Below are 16,687 nucleotides of genomic sequence, written 5' to 3' on the forward strand. Positions count from 1 at the left end.
CAAGCAGGCAATATCACTCCATACCCTCTGGTAGGTGCTACAGAGCACAGTTTGCCCAAAAAAGCAGCCATCTGTACAGTTCCTTTCCACAGGCCATCACTCTGATAAACATTTAGGACACTCACATAGTCTCTGTATTTAAAACATCCACCATACCTGATGCTGAATCAAAGCATACTGTATATACTGTTCTGTCCTGTTGTATATAGCTATATGCCATATATATATATTTATAGTCAATCCTCGTGGGTATACTGTATATATACTAACTAGCTGTCCATCTCTTATTTATTCCAACAGATTTGCACTCTGCAACTTTGCACTATAAATATGCCATAAATGTATTATTGTCTGTGCCGTGTTGGTGTCATGTTGTTACTCTGTTTGTACGTTGGCTACTCTGTCATGTACACTGAGTGCAAAAACTCCTTGTATGTGCACACATACTTGATCAATAAAGCTGATTCTGACTCTTGTGTCGTGAGCGTCTATTTGGCTAAAACTCGTTCTCGTTCTCCTCAGCGCATGACGGTAGGTGGCAGAGTTTGGGACATTGAAGCTAACTCAAAGCGTAGAAGAAGAATCTTCGTTGTAGCGGCAATGAAAGGACAGCGTGCTACTTCCAAACAGAAGTAAAGTCTACCTTAGCTGCAACAACTTTAAAGTAAAGCGCGAGCATAAATCACAATTAAGACGAGACTTGTAGGACTCCGCTTGGAACATGGCTTTGGTTTGTGCAAGTAGGTGAAGCTGAATTCATTGATATGACGGAGGCCGGTTAGCACGGTACCGCGCTAATGCTGCTAGCTGATTTAGCTAGCGTTAGCGGCCATGCAGCACCGCCTTCTGCTTTTATATAGTTCAGCGAGCTCTCTTTTTTTAATTGTGTGTTTATTTAAATTGCTGGTAGTTATGTGGTGTTAAAAAGCCGGAACTGAACTCTTTTACAGTTTCTAATGAAGTGCCAGAGCACCCGTGCGTCTCTCCGGTGTCCAACCAGGTGTTTGAACGCAGGCTGATCGAGAAGTACATCGCAGAGAATGGGACGGACCCGATGAACGGACAGCCGCTGTCCGAGGAGCAGCTCGTAGACATCAAAGGTGGGTTTCTGGGTGTTTTCTATAAGTCAATAGACCGTAATAAAGCTCATACAGAGTAATGCTACTTCCGTGAGAGAGGTCGTTATCAGTGGCATGATGCTCGGCTTTGGTTTAGTAGGCTGAAGTTTGCAGGCGTGTTGCATTGTACTGTATTGTATTTATCATATAAAAAACCAAACAATACCTGAAAAATTCAAGTGAAGCGAAAAATAAAACCTCCCAAACAAATCAACTTTTATTTTCAACTTCAGAAGAAGCAGAATATTCTACGTTTTAATTTTATTTGTGTGGCCTTCAGGGGTGAAGCAAACCTCGATTGGTGTTCGTGAACTACTCTTTGTGATATTCATAGAAACATAGAACATTATCAAGATTTATATATGAAAAGAAAATCAGTCATATGCCCTTAAATACTCAAATCTCATTGCAAATAAGCCTTGATAAGTTACTGAAGAGGTTTCCTGTCTTTTAGTGGCTCATCCTATTAGACCAAAGGCGCCATCGGCAACCAGTATTCCTGCCATTCTCAAGTCCCTTCAAGATGAATGGGTAAGTCCTGTAAACTCTGAGATATCAAAGAACAGAGCACTTTATACTGTATCTATTGTATGTATCATTTTGTTTTTAAATTGATTTTTCTTATTAATGTTTAACACTACATCAACAACACATTACACACACACAACATTTAAGAACCTTTAAACAAGTAGGGAGTCAGCTATTAATCAATCAATATAAATTAATAATAATAATGGATTGGATTTATATAGCGCTTTTCAAGGCACCCAAAGCGCTTTACAATTCCACTATTCATTCACTCTCGCATTCACACACTGGTAATGAGCCAGCTACAGTTGTAGCCACAGCTGCCCTGGGGCAGACTGACAGAAGCGAGGCTGCCATATCGCGCCATCGGCCCCTCTGGCCAACACCAGTAGGCAGTAGGGTAAAGTGTCTTGCCCAAGGACACAACGACCAGGACAGAGAGCCCGGGGCTCGAACCGGTGACCTTCTGGTTACAGATCCGCTTCCCAACCCCCTGAACCACGATCGCCCCAAATTGGGGTTAAATTGCCCCAAATTAGTTATAAATATGTAGAAGTAAAATCAATCTGTAGGGTGTTACATACTTTAACAATTAAAAGTGTGTTACAGTGCACCATTTATCCCTCTCTGGCAGTTTTTAACAACAGGACAGTTGTTTTGGGTTTATTTTGTTTGTTTGTTTTCAATTGTGCATTGTATGATGGGTCACAACACATTATTATAACTCTAATCTGTGCCACAAAATAATAATCTAATGGAAGATCTGCCCCTTTCTTGAATTGCAAGTTTTGTGACAAACCCTGGGTCTTTAGAATCAATTTTAATTCATTTCTATTAGTAGAGGATCAAAAAATATGTTTGTTTGGTACATCGATTTAAATAACTTGAATTCTTTAGCTGAGACCAAAAAAGCGAGTTCGATCTTGTTATCCTCCTTATTTCATTTAAACACATATTCCAGTGAGTCTGTTTGTTTGTTTTTGTTTGTTTATCTTCCTTTTTTAAAATTCGTAAAATAATACATGTGCTCCTTTCTCACTTTTTCTTTTTGATATCTGTTCTAGGATGCTGTAATGCTTCATAGTTTCACCTTGCGGCAGCAGCTGCAGACTACTCGCCAAGAACTTTCACACGCCCTTTATCAGCACGATGCCGCCTGCAGAGTCATCGCTCGACTCACCAAAGAGGTCACAGCTGCAAGAGAAGGTGGGTCGACAGCAGTTTGGGTTTTTATACAGTTATGAAACATGTAGAAATGGCTTTAATGTGATCGTCTGGTCCAAATGAACCTGGATTCATTGATATCATGTGTGTGTTTTATTTATTTTAATGAGTTGATTTCTTCTTTCCACAGCTCTTGCCACGCTCAAACCCCAGGCCGGATTGGTTGCCCCTCAGGCAGTGCCCGCCTCTCAGCCAGCTGCAGCAGTGAGTAGCTGGGCTTTATTTTCAGCTGATAAGACAATGATCAGACTGACAAATCATGCCATTTAAACAATATTTAATTCTGCCTTTTTTACACCAGGGGGTTGGTGGAGAGCCTATGGAGATTAGTGAACAAGTGGGAATGACTCCAGAAATCATCCAGAAGGTAATATTGATTTTTTTTTTTTTAATTGATTATTTTTTACCATTATGACCTTTGTCATAATTGCTTGATGGTTTTAAATGTGCTTTTTTCTGTTTGCAGCTCCAAGACAAAGCTACTATCCTCACTACAGAGAGAAAGAAGGTATTATATTTCTCTTGTATTTAGCTGCTAATGTGCAAACACTTGTTTTACTTGTTTTGCCACAAGCTCTGTTTGTGCATAATTTACTCTCGCTCTCATTTAATTGCTTTACTGTGGTTCTCTACAGAGAGGCAAAACTGTCCCAGAGGATCTGGTTAGAGCCGAGGATCTTGGCAAATACCGCCAAGTGGCCTCCCATGCTGTAAGTATAGATTGTGCAGGATCACGAGGATGCATTTGTTTCACCGAGCGATCCAATGTATCAACGTTCTCTCTTATGTTGCTTTCAGGGTCTTCATAGTGCCAGTGTGCCGGGTATTCTGTCTCTGGATCTGTGTCCCTCAGACACCAACAAAGTGCTCACCGGTACACTGAATCAATCTTTCATTCTGTATTTCATTTGCTGGGATGCCAGACAAAGAATCTGATATTAAACCTGTTCTATCTCCCAGGTGGAGCTGATAAGAACGTGGTGGTGTTTGACAAGAACGAAGAGCAGATCGTGGCAACGCTTAAGGGTCACACCAAGAAGGTTACCTCTGTCATTTACCACCCATCTCAGGTAACATGTCCTCTGAGAACCTAAATGCAAACATTCACCTCCATTTTAATGGAGATGTGACTAACACAATTGTTTCTTTAATCCGTTGTTCCTCACTCGCTTGCCGTCTTTTCTCTTCTAGTCCGTGGTCTTCTCCGCCTCTCCAGACACCACCATCCGTGTGTGGTCTGTCACCGGGGGCAACTGTGTGCAGGTGGTGCGTGCTCACGAGGGAGGCGTCACTGGTCTCTCTCTTCATGCTACTGGAGACTACCTGCTCAGCTCCTCTGAGGATCAGGTGCGTGCTTGAAATTACCGACAGGCCATGAACTTAATCACTGAATGATCGACCTTTTTGCCATTAAACTGCTTCACCGCTCTAACTCTTATTACTTTTTATCCTGTAGTACTGGGCCTTTTCTGATATCCAGACGGGCAGAGTCCTCACCAAAGTTACTGATGAAAGTGCTGGCTGTGGTAAGTTTCTCTTTGCTTGCTTAATGCGTTTGATAGTCATAATAACAGTCATCTTCCAGGCATAATGTTTCTGATTGCACCCCTCAGCTCTCACATGCGCTCAGTTCCACCCTGATGGTCTCATTTTTGGCACTGGTACTGCGGACTCCCAGATCAAGATTTGGGATCTGAAGGAGCGCACCAACGTGGCCAACTTCCCCGGTCACTCTGGACCTGTCACCTCCATTGCTTTCTCTGAGAACGGATACTATCTGGCCACAGGTGAGACTGACTTGATAGCATTTTTTGCGTAGATTAGCCGTCAGTCTGTGATGTGCATAATCTTGTAGAGCTGCATGAACATTTTCTTTAGAGTATCAAAAGTGACTTGTGCATCAATGACTTGCATAGTTTTGGAGATTTCCCCGTGTCTTCAGCCTTACAAGAATAAAAATGGTGTGCCAATAGAAAAAAAAATAAACCTAATTATCCTCGTTTGCTCCAGGTGCCCAGGACAGCTCTCTGAAACTGTGGGATTTGAGGAAGCTGAAGAACTTCAAGACCATTACTCTGGACAACAACTATGAGGTAAGAAATTTGGGATTTCTTCTTTCTAAAGGAATTTTTTAAGTGTTTGAGAAATAGTCTTAGCATCACCTGTAGGCTGTCATTGCACGCAGAGATAAATGGCTGTAGATGAAAAGTTGCATGTATAATTGTCAGGGTGCTGGTGGGTGGATTGTTTTAACTTCAGAAAGAACCAGATTAGCAGTTTTTCACTGCGTTGTCTTTATTTTTATTAAGCCGAACTCCAGCGTTTCACTGTAGACCAGCTTTGAAGTTGTCCAACTCATCTTAGGTTTGCTTCTGAGCCTAATCCATTCATTTTTTGTTTCAGGTGAAGTCCCTTGTGTTTGATCAGAGTGGTACCTACCTGGCTGTAGGAGGGTCTGACATCCGTGTCTACATCTGCAAGCAGTGGTCTGAGGTCCTCAACTTCACCGGTATGAAGACAAAAAAAAAAAAAGTCAAATCTTTTTCGAGATTTTCAACTAGTATGCACGTGACATTTACCCCTGGTCTTTTTCTTTTCAACCATAGACCATACAGGATTGGTGACTGGGGTGGCCTTTGGAGAGAATGCCCGGTTCCTGACTTCTACAGCAATGGACAGAAGCCTCAAATTTTACAGTTTGTAAAAAATAAAAGCAGAAATTCAAGATGAGGGGAGGAGGGCAACTAAGACGAGAACGGTCTGTGTCAGAGCTGCCGCTACCTCCGACACATTCATTATCAGAAAAGGAAGAAAAAAAGAAATCTGTGCTAACTTTGCATCTTTTTTAGTGAGTCAGTCCTCATATCCAGTGAAGAAATCTGTGAGATTGTCAGCGATTTGAAGCAGCATGGTTAGTGCCACATGTTTGTTGGCTTTATGTGTTTGAAATCTAAATGATGTAAAATGACATGAAAAGCCTCTAAGTTCCTTTCCTGTTTGCCAGCAATTATGATTTTACTGTAGTATTTTCTTTTTTTGTGTATGTATGAAAGGAGAGGGGGTCTTTGGAAACTATAATTGCTTCTTAGTGTAGACCAGCTTCATTATAATATCGTTAGGGTAAGATAAGATACATCTACAGTCATGTACAGTGAGATCAACAGGTGTAAGAAATTGATGTACTTCTGTGAAAAACTTTTGCCACATTTCATTTCCTGTTTTATTGATTCCATTTAAACATTTTTGTCTTTTGTTTTCCCCCTGGGTGTGTATTTCTTATTACCTGCTGTTTTACCTGTTGCACATCTGCCCTTTTACAATTAAATAAAATATCTTTTGTATTGCCATACAAGTGTCTGTCCCTGTGGGGCTCCTCAGCTAGAATGGTTACTTTGTAGATACATCCAAAATATAAAGTTCCTTTCAAATCAAAATGCATTTTACTCATTGCTTTCTTGATGTTTGAGCTTTATACCAAACAATGAAAGTGATCTTTATTTTTGATACAGTCGCGGTCACCGGTTCACATACAAGGAGGATTGGATTGTTTTGTGTTTTTTACCCTCTTTTACGTACTTGCATTGATATTTGGTTAAATGTTTCCTTAGAAGGGCTTTCCTTGAGCAGACAATCTAGGTATCCATCAACAAGCTTCAGTTGAGCTTGAAGGTCTTGATTTTGGAGCAGGACCCTTTTTTTTTTTTGTTTTGTTTTTTTTTTTTTTTTTTTTTTTTTTTTTGACTGGCATCCTCAGTCCGTCGTGACGTAACACTCTAAAACTCACTTCACTGTGGACAGTGATGCTGCCTGTTCCAGCAGTTTCCAGTTAATGGCATGCTTCATTGTAACCATTTTCCTCTTATCTGACAGTGACAGTTCAGGTCTTCTTCCAGACATACACGCAACCCCCCCCTCCCCTGACAAAGTAGTGACACATTTGCATAACAAATCCCTTTTATGCTGGCAAAGAGGAACTCATGATCACATGAACAAGAAGTTAATATGCGCTGGCATTTTCAAGTAAAAAGACAGAACCTTCAGCACCAATTAATTAAAAGACTTGATTATGTGGGGATTAGAGGAAATCCACAATAAATTCAAATGTGCACTGAATTCTTGTTTTTTTTTTTTTTTTTTTTAAAAACCATTAAAGACCTATGCTGTACAATCATTCCACCCTAGAGAAAGAATAGCTTGAAGAAATCAAAAGCCCAAAACGGCCATGGTTTTCACGCCTATGATACATATCTGCATGCTTAGAGGCTGTGATTTCTACGCAAATCCTACACATCTCAGTTGAATTTTAAGTGTTCATTGTTGTGAACTTCTACATTCTTCCTTTGCCTGCTGCATAATAATGAAACTACTAAGAAAGGAACTATTTTTCAGTTTCTTTAAATGTAACAGAACTGAATTAAAAACCACTTTAAATGTATGGTTGACTTTTACTTTGAATAGTGTCCCTAACGTTAGCATGTATCTTTTGGAGACATCACATGCTACAAATTATGGTACTGGCCTTGGTTTGTATGTATTTAATAAAGTTAGGAGAGGAAAAAAACAGGGCAGGTCTGGGTTTATCAAACGCACGTGACTGCGGTTTCCAGATGACTGTACACGGCCAAACCAGCTTCTCCAGATGAGCTTAACTCTAATATCAAACCGTGAATTATTAATAATAAGCTTCTGACTTCCTGTCAGACTAAAATTCTAATAAAAAAGAACAAAGAAAAACATCCACTTATTGGACTCGTTACCGCCATTAAAGATCCTAAAATCTCGACCTCTCGCGGTGGAGCGAGATTCAAACGGTAACTATCACGTGCCTCCTGCAGTAACGTGACTCTCACAAACAGGAAGTGCGGAGCCAGAGAACTTCTACCCCAAGTCTCGCAGACGCGTCTGCTTTGTCCAGGTTAGCAGTCTCGGGTCAGTCCGTCCCGCTGGGTACCAGACTGCCTGACAGACACCAGGTCGAACTGCAGCGGAGGTAAAGAGCCAGACAGGTGAGGTTTCCGACATTCAGCTCAAATCTGTGTTTTTATCAAGCGGGTTTATTTCCTATAGTTGTCGCCGAGACTAAACCAAACCCCTCTGTTACTTTTCTTTAATGTGGCTGATATTAATGGGTTAAATATTTTTTTAAACGCTTCAGTGTTTCGGCTTTTCCTTCACTGGAGTTGTGTGCTAGCGATGATAGAGAAAACGAAACTTTGCCCCAGGCAACAAAAGCTGAAAAGCAGAGACAATAGTCGATAGATCGAAGAAGACCCGAAGTCAAATGCTTTTTCCTTAACAGCATGGATCTTTTTGCATTTATAAACTGAAGCCATACTCCTTTCATGTAACATCTATTTTATGATATAAGTAATTTTGTATATATTCTTAGTGGTCGGTTTCTCACCTTCATGACACTCTTAACGCTCAGTTTATGAAGAAACTGTTAGATCCAATTCACCGCTCATTCCTCCAAATGAATGAGGTTAGTCTGACTATAGTGCGAGCACCGCAGTGCTTTGAAAAATGATCCAGCGCTGTAAGCTTTTTTTTAAAAAGGATCAAACACTGTAACCTTCATAAAGAGGAGGGGGGGGTTACTGTAGAGCGCTTGTACAAAACTGCTTTGTATGTAGCTAGGGGAAAGCAGTAATAATGCACCTTATTGGGCCCTTCTAAAATATAGTAATGCTTTTTAATATATATGTACATCTTTGATTAATTTATTTAACTAAAAAAGAGTCCCTGTGCTAATTTTGGCAGACACATGTACATGCAACAATGGAAACCCCACCTGATCATCTGGTCAGGAGGACCTGATGCTTCCTCTTTCTTAAGTTTCCACTTAGATACTTCTGCACTGAGTAGTTTTTATTGCTCTAACTGAAAGTAGATGCCATCTGTTAACACCATTGTCTGTCTTTTTTTTTTCTTTTTTTAAAAATTCATATTCCTCTTTATATGGTGCAGTACTTTCACTCAGCTGTATCCAGAGGACGGTGTGTGTGTAAAGTTGTTTCTTTGGTGTTGTACAGACATGGGCTCCATATTTCGCAGCGAGGAGGTGTGCCTGGTGCAGCTCTTTCTTCAGTCCGGCTCGGCCTATAATTGTGTCAGCGAGCTGGGAGAGCTGGGCCTGGTTGAGTTCAGAGACGTGAGTCTATTAAACCCTTTATTCCGTTCTTCTTCTTCTTGGTGCAGTTCATGGAGTCCAGTGCAATTGTTAACCTGCAACAGACTGCGTCATGGGTTTCGGTGAAGGTCATGTAGACTCGCTCAGTAACCTTATTCTCTGCTCTCTGCTTTCAGTTAAACCCCAACGTGAACTCCTTTCAGAGGAAATTTGTCAGCGAGGTCAGACGATGCGAGGATCTCGAGAAGACTTTCCGTGAGTACTGACTCATAATGCTCCTCTTTACATTTCCATTCATCTTCTTTATTTTCCATGATTCATCATCCACCTTTTCCACCCTCCAGACTTCTTGGAGCAGGAGATAAATCGCTCGCCACCCTTAAAGGGTCCACTCCCTCCTCCGTGTCCGACACCTTCTGCCCCTCAGCCCCGTGAGCTCATCACCATAGAGGAGGAGAGCGAGAGGCTCGCCAGGGAACTCAAGGAGGTGAGCGCCAAAATAGAGCCTGAGGAGTTAGTCTTCGGTTTTCTGCTTAGTGCACCACGAGAGACAGAACAATTTTTGGGATTAATGGAATATCGTGTATGTTTCCTACTAGGTGTCCAGGAACAGAGATAGCCTTAGGGCTCAGCTGACGCAGCTCTCCCAGTATCAAGGAGTCCTGACCAGAACTCACTCTCTCACGGCGTCACACGTGGTGAAAAACTCCATTTCTGCTCCATTTTCTGTAATTGTTGTCATGAGGAAAACTAAAAAAGAATGTTCTCTGTCTTATTCTCACAGGTGCCACCTGCAGTGGAGAGCCAAGGTCTGTTTGATAACCGCCAAGATGTCCGACTCAGGTAGGTCTCAATTAAATGTTAAAGAGTAAAATGTTGTCTTTTTCCTCTCTATATAACAGTTTTCCTCTCCCTCAGTTTTGTGGCAGGAGTGGTCCACCCCTGGAAGGTGCCCTCGTTCGAGCGACTGTTATGGCGGGCGTGTCGCGGTTACATTATTGTGGATTTTAGAGAAATGGAGGATCGACTTGAGCACCCTGACACTGTAAGAGCTCGGGGAAAAGGAGAGGGGATCGCAGAGAGTTTCTGCTGTGAGTTTCATTCCAGGTGTTTTACCACAGCAGTTTGCTCTTTCTCCATTTGCAGGGGGAAATGGTGCAATGGACCGTGTTCCTCATTTCCTTCTGGGGAGATCAGATTGGACAGAAAGTCAAGAAGATCTGCGATTGGTGGGGATTTTTTTTTTCTTTCTTTTATTTTTGAGATTCTGAAACTGCACCTTGCTGTGTTTTGAACTTGAATTTCTTTGGATTTTCCCTCCTCGCAGCTTCCGCACTGAGACATTTGCATACCCCGAGAGCTCTGCTGAGAGAGAGGAGGTTCTCCAGGGACTTCAAGGTAGAATTGAAGACATCAAATCAGTGAGTGATTTTCTTTTGGTTTTTGATACTACATATTCACATCAAAATAATTAAAAGACTGTAATCTCTGGTTTTATAGTTTCTACATAGGATATTATATTACAGTGCTTCTAGAACATTCATCACGCCTCTTTTTGTGTTTCCTTCTGCGACTTCAGGTGTTGTCACAGACAGAAAGCTTCTTGCAGCAGCTGCTGATGAAGGCGGTGGCCGTTCTGCCCCAGTGGAAGGTGCGCGTCCAGAAATGCAAGGCGATCCAGTCGGTACTGAATCTCTGCAGCCCCTCTGTCACTGACAAATGCCTGATCGCTGAGGCCTGGTGTCCCACCGCCAAGCTGCCTGAACTGCAGAGTGCGCTGAGAGAGGGAGGGGTGAGACAACAGATGAGCAGAAACATAGAGCTGTAAAAAGCACAGATGAGCAAATCGCCTAATTTCCTGTTTTTATCCCACCCTGTTCTCCGACCTCAGAGGAAAAGCGGTAGTGGGGTTGACTCTTTCTACAACCGCTTGCCTTGCTCTACACCTCCACCTACTCTGTTTCCCCTCAACTCCTTCACGACAGGTTTCCAGAACATTGTAGACGCCTACGGAGTGGCAGCCTACCGTGAAGTCAATCCAGGTGCGTCATTAGATGACATAAATAATTTCCTCATGAAATGTGTTCAAAGTGAAGTCTTTCAGGTATTTGTCTTTGGCTAAATCTCGTCTCTCAATGCTCCTGCAGCATTGTTCACCATAATTACATTCCCCTTCCTGTTTGCGGTGATGTTTGGGGACGTGGGCCATGGTTTACTGATGACTCTGACTGCTCTCTGGATGGTCCTCGAGGAAAAGGATCCCAAACTTAGAAACAACAACAATGAGGTAACTTAGGAGAGGAGACACTCTGTATTTAACAAAATGTCTAACTTAAAGGCAACTTAATTTCAGACCAAGCAGCATCAGTAAAACAACAGACCACATTTAGATTGTTCCTCTGTTCCACAGGACCTGCTCGTCACCACACTAATAACCAAATTAACTCACTTCCTGTTTAACGGATGCCCCAAAAAATGTACTGAAATTCCAGAATGCTTTCATAATCTGCGTGAGCCAAGGAATTCGCCAGTACCTTGTAAAACTTGCATGTGGTTTGAAATTTGCATGCACAAACATGCCTCTGGCTTCATTCTTTTAGTGGCATTACCAGTTGAACCAACATGAAAATCACCGAAGAGAAAAATGAGAGCAAAAGTAGCAATGGTTTCTGTGACCTCAATTCCAAAAACGTCATAGAACCTAAATAATAACAAAACGCATTCATTTGCAATTCTCATAAACCTATATTTGATTCACAGTAGGACATAGAAAACATGTTAACTGTTTAAACTGAAAGCATGTACCATTTTAAGGAAAACAAAACAAAACATGGCAACAAGATGGCGCAAAAGATTTGGGACACGGCCATGTTTCCCGCTGTGTGGCACCCCCCCCCCCAGACACCACATGGTTTAGTGTTATCTTACTGACATATTCAAAGAGGTTGGCGTATTAACAAATTTCTAAATCATTGCATTGTTTTTTGTCACACAGCTTCCCATTTATGTTTAAATGTAAAAAAAAAAAAAGTCAAATAATTCTAATGTACTAAAACATGTCCTTGACCGCTTTGTGTGTCAGATCTGGAGGATGATGTTCGGTGGAAGGTATTTGATTCTGCTGATGGGACTGTTCTCCATCTACACGGGAGCCATTTACAACGAGTGCTTCAGCAAAGGGCTCGCCACCTTCAGCTCGGCCTGGCACGTCGGCCCAATGTTTGAAAAAAACATATGGAAGTAAGAACATTTTCGTATATTCACCCTGGAAACGTATTTGCTTTTTTTTTTTTTTTTTTTTTTTTTTCCCAAACAATGTGTTTATTGAATTTTTAGTACACACAAAATACAGGTCAAATAAATCATAAACAATAATATAATAAGTAATATTTATTTTCTGTTTACTCCATTTTCAACACACTTTTTTTTACCTTCGTGGGGTCTCTTTCAGTTCATCGGTGCTGGCAGGGAGCCAGTACTTATCCATGGATCCTGTTGTGCCCGGCGTTTTCACAAGCCCCTATCCATTTGGCATTGACCCGGTGTGCCCATCATATTCATTGTCCTCCAATCAAAAATGCACATAAATATGTATATATATGTCTCGATTGTAACTCCAGTTATTCTCTCTGATGTTGTCGTCAGGTCTGGGGGATGTCCAACAACAAACTAACATTCCTAAACTCTTACAAAATGAAGATGTCAGTCATCATTGGCATTATTCACATGACTTTTGGAGTCTGCTTGTCATTCTTCAACTACTGGTAAATAATCTTTACCCTTTGGTTGCATGTGTTTCGCTTGCACATGTGTTTTGTGTGTTTCAGATTAGCTCTGTGTTGCCTTCACCTCATGTTCTTATCCTTGTTTCTCCCTGGTTGTTGTTTTTTTTCTTTTTCTACAGGCACTTTCGCAAGTTCAGCAGTTTGATTTTTGTGCTGATCCCAGAGCTTTTCTTTATGCTGTTTCTGTTTGGCTACCTGGTGTTCATGGTGGTCTATAAGTGGGTTGCTTACGCTCCTTCTCAGTCCAAAAGTGCTCCCAGCATACTGATCCACTTCATAGACATGTTCCTGTTTACGGAAAACCCTGACAACCCTCCGCTTTATCATGGACAGGTGTGTGCGTCGTTTGTGAGCTTCACTAATAGGAACATATCGGGTTTGCTTTATTCATTTTCTTAGCTTCCCACTTCCCGAAACGTGTGTGTTAGTTGGTCACACTGAGCAGTAGTTATCATGAAATCTTATTATAAACTGAATGATAGTCTTTATGTAGGTTGTTACCATATTTACATCTTTTTGTGGTTTTTATTTTGTGAAAGTCTAGCATGTAAATGCAGCACTGCTTTGGCAGGTCAAACCCCAGATGCCACATCTATTACAAGCACATGAACACAATAAGGGACTTTCCAAATATAGTAATCAGCACTTTAACTGCATTATCAAGCAACAGTGATGTAGTTGTGTGTCCGTTTTGTTTTTTGAATGACAAAAATGCTGCATTCATTAAGTAGATAAATACATGCAAGCCCTGAACTGAATAAATTAACGGTCAAATGAGGTTAACCTCTTCTCTGTAACTCTGTGTAGGCTATAGTGCAGAAGGTCCTGGTGATACTGGCTCTGTGTTCTGTGCCATTCCTCCTCCTTGGGAAGCCCACGTTTGAATACATTATGTTCAAGAGAAGACGACGTCGAGTCGTGAGTCTGCGTTTGGTTGGATTTTAATTCCTTTTATGTAGCTGCATTTACTTTTCTGACTGATCTTTAATTCTCTGCAGCATCTGGATGAAGACAGGCGTCCACTGGTGTCTGACGAAGGCTCGATCAATGTTCATCAGGGGGAAGTAGAAGGAAGGCCGCTAGTAGAAGAGGTGAGGGTGAAGCTAGAGTAACTAAATTAGTTTACCTGTTTTAATACGGTCTGGTGAACTCCTTTTGTTTTTTTTTTTGTTTTTTTGTTGTTGTGCTGTCTGTAGGAGTTTGATGTCGCGGATGTGTTCATGCATCAGGCCATCCACACCATCGAGTACTGCTTGGGCTGCATCTCCAACACAGCCTCTTACCTCCGACTCTGGGCTCTCAGCCTGGCACACGCACGTCAGTGGCACTGCACATACAAACACAATGCTTATCTTCATACTCACATGATGCACACACACACACACACACGAGACTTCCTCTTTTAAAGGAAACTTACTCATACTCTTCTTCTTCTTTTTTTTTAATCCATTTTATTTCTCTAGTTATACACACTCATGTTGTTGTTTTCCAGCCAGCTGTGATTCTCTAACAGTGATTCACTTGTGTCTCCACAGAGCTGTCAGAGGTGCTGTGGGAGATGGTCATGCGTAAGGCGCTGACGTGGCAAGGTTACGTGGGAGCTGTAGTCCTCTTTGTGATTTTTGCCTTCTTCGCTGTGCTGACAGTCTGCATCCTTCTGGTCATGGAGGGGCTCTCAGCTTTCTTGCACGCGCTCCGTCTGCACTGGTGAGAATGACAGAAGGGTTGAGACGAAGGGGGAAAATAGCTTTGCTTAACTAAGATTTTTAAAGGAAATAGGCTGTATGATTGGACTGGGTAAAATCCTGAACCACTTTTTAATTTATTTTTTATTTCGGAGTGTGTGTCAGGTTTTATGTGTCTGTGCATTTTTTAAGCCAGCAATCCATGGTCACATGTTTTTGTTACATGCTGGTGTAAACATTGCACTCTATTTGCTGTCTGTCGTGTGACAGATGTAGTGAAGGCAATGACTGTGCTAAGCAGACTTTACAGCTGCCTCTGGCAATAACCCTGCATGCAAAGTGGAATTTGACTGTAGGAGACACCACCTACAGTATGTAGCATTAATGCTGTAGTTTTCTCAGGATGGTGGTGCTGGAGAAAAGATTGACTTAACCTTTAGGAACAACAAGTCAGACTATTACCAAAAAAAAGTCCACTGTAGAATAGGAATATGGTACGTGCTCTGAGGTTTCTGTTTGTTGCTGGAGATTGACTTATGCCCGTCTCTTTCACAGGGTGGAGTTTCAGAACAAGTTCTACAGTGGAGATGGTTACAAACTCACCCCTTTCTCCTTCACATCTATAATAAATGTCTCAAACCCTATATGATCAGCCAACGGGTTATTCAGGGTTGCTAGCAAAGTTAATTTATGTGTCTATGAATCAGAACGACCCTGTCTTAACAACGGTACTCGACCTTTGGTTCCCTTTTGCTATGAAAGGGTTTAGTTAACTTGCACAATGATCGATGAATGATGTACTCTTATTTTTGCATCAGTAGAATGATTCCCTATACGTTAATTTACCACTATATCATATCATATATGAAACATATATTTTGTATCCCCATGCTAATTATTTTTCAAAATGTAATGTACTGCTTTCTAATTACTCTACCAACAATTTCTCATGCTACTGATAATCATGTGCTTTTCACTCTCTCAACATTTATAATAAGCATCAATTTTGAAAAGGGAAAGTACACTAGTGAATAGATTTGTTTTGCAGTTTAAGGGAAAGTTTAAGTTTTGACCTGAAGTATTAAAGTGCAAGTTCTTTAGAATTCTTCAGATAATGACTTGGATGATTTTTATGAGCCAAAGATGTTCCCACATTGTCATGTCTTCCAACAACACCACACCAAGTATTTATTGATAAATACATTTTTCTCGGGTGCCTTACTAGGACTGTTTGTTTATACATTATGTGTTATGGACAGATGGTGTCTTCTATTGTTAAACCACCACTTTGTACAAAACACTGCAATGGAATGAATTTTCCCCTCCCTGTTTACACTGTAAAATTGAAGAGTTTTCAGCAGAAAATAAATTAAATGTTGAGTTTTATTAAATGAAGCACTTGAAGTATCTGTTGCCAGCCGAGTGATACCATTTATATGCCACAGTACTGTTTTGAGAAGTTACCACAGATGAAAGTACTGTGCAGAAGTCTAGAGGAGCCAACTGTTATTGTTTCATATTTAGCTTCTGAGGAACATTTTTTGTCTTTAGGTCGTTTTTTCTTAACAGCCTGTGACAAAAAAAAAACACGATTTTTTTCCCATTTCTTTGATTCTATCCAACATCACACTAAGTATACATTTTATTTTTTGTACCAACAAGGTGATTCTCAGTCTGTAGCAGCATAACAATGATCCAAAACACAATAGGACAACTATCAGCCATGGCTTGACCTCAACATTACTGAAGTAGTGTGGGATCATCTTGACAGAGAACTCAGCAACATCCAAATGAGAGCTTTGTTTGTCCTTCAAGATGTCTGGAAACTATTTGTGAAGATGACTTAAATAAATAACAAAAAAAGCTTGACTAAAAGAGTTCATAGAGTTCAGAGTCATTCCAAATGTTGACTTTCAAGCTCATAAGAATTGTAAAAACTCTGTTTTTGTCTAATTTACTGTATTTCCATGTATGTTTTCACGTTTCAATAAATCACTGTACTAATTTCCCATTTTCCTAGTAACATACAGTATAAGGAAATGAGGGGTGGCTCGAGACGTTTGCTCATTTGTGTAAAAGATGTAAATACAACAATGTAGCAACAACTCCTACACAAAAGGAGTCTGACATTAAATAATAATAATAACTTCTTTTGCAGGGAAGAATCTTCAGATCACTGGTTACTCTTGTTGCCTGATAGTTTTAGTAGAATTAAAA

General features: G+C 40.9%; 2 protein-coding genes across 3 annotated transcripts; both read left to right on the forward strand.

Annotated features, from left to right (window-relative positions):
• Window positions 1–544: 544 nt before the first annotated feature.
• prpf19 (pre-mRNA processing factor 19) lies at window positions 545–6,217 on the forward strand. Its single transcript, XM_040016138.1, has 16 exons — window positions 545–740; window positions 951–1,100; window positions 1,573–1,649; window positions 2,711–2,852; window positions 3,001–3,074; window positions 3,172–3,237; window positions 3,337–3,378; window positions 3,506–3,580; window positions 3,669–3,744; window positions 3,831–3,940; window positions 4,062–4,217; window positions 4,327–4,396; window positions 4,484–4,657; window positions 4,881–4,963; window positions 5,274–5,379; window positions 5,477–6,217. Exons 1-16 carry the CDS (start codon window positions 722–724, stop codon window positions 5,572–5,574), a joined length of 1,518 nt encoding a protein of 505 aa, XP_039872072.1. The 5' UTR covers window positions 545–721; the 3' UTR covers window positions 5,575–6,217.
• A 1,325-nt stretch (window positions 6,218–7,542) lies between these two features.
• On the forward strand, window positions 7,543–15,865 carry tcirg1b (T cell immune regulator 1, ATPase H+ transporting V0 subunit a3b). Of its 2 annotated transcripts, none has more exons than XM_040016130.1 (21): window positions 7,543–7,876; window positions 8,903–9,021; window positions 9,177–9,255; window positions 9,345–9,487; window positions 9,600–9,698; window positions 9,785–9,843; window positions 9,919–10,045; window positions 10,147–10,229; window positions 10,328–10,421; window positions 10,580–10,792; window positions 10,892–11,042; window positions 11,148–11,287; window positions 12,083–12,240; window positions 12,452–12,542; window positions 12,646–12,764; window positions 12,905–13,118; window positions 13,593–13,703; window positions 13,784–13,876; window positions 13,982–14,102; window positions 14,321–14,492; window positions 15,026–15,865. In XM_040016130.1, exons 2-21 carry the CDS (start codon window positions 8,905–8,907, stop codon window positions 15,117–15,119), a joined length of 2,478 nt encoding a protein of 825 aa, XP_039872064.1. In that variant the 5' UTR covers window positions 7,543–7,876; window positions 8,903–8,904; the 3' UTR covers window positions 15,120–15,865. The 2 variants fall into 2 exon arrangements, with proteins under 2 accessions (XP_039872064.1, XP_039872065.1); XM_040016131.1 differs by having other exon boundaries at window positions 7,545–7,876; window positions 9,600–9,695.
• Window positions 15,866–16,687: the final 822 nt, after the last annotated feature.

Source organism: Simochromis diagramma, unplaced genomic scaffold, assembly GCF_900408965.1.
Source record: "Simochromis diagramma unplaced genomic scaffold, fSimDia1.1 OVJJ01000685.1, whole genome shotgun sequence".
In the NCBI taxonomy this organism is placed as follows: Eukaryota; Metazoa; Chordata; class Actinopteri; order Cichliformes; family Cichlidae; genus Simochromis; species Simochromis diagramma.

Coding starts and splice junctions, on each gene's coding strand:
- prpf19 (XM_040016138.1), top strand. Junction 1,650..2,710: donor AGTCCCTTCAAGATGAATGG/GTAAGTCCTGTA, acceptor TATCTGTTCTAG/GATGCTGTAATGCTTCATAG. Junction 4,397..4,483: donor TGATGAAAGTGCTGGCTGTG/GTAAGTTTCTCT, acceptor TGCACCCCTCAG/CTCTCACATGCGCTCAGTTC.
- tcirg1b (XM_040016130.1), top strand. CDS start 8,905: ATGGGCTCCATATTTCGCAGCGAGGAGGTGTGCCTGGTGCAGCTCTTT. Junction 9,256..9,344: donor GGATCTCGAGAAGACTTTCC/GTGAGTACTGAC, acceptor TCCACCCTCCAG/ACTTCTTGGAGCAGGAGATA. Junction 14,493..15,025: donor CACGCGCTCCGTCTGCACTG/GTGAGAATGACA, acceptor TCTCTTTCACAG/GGTGGAGTTTCAGAACAAGT.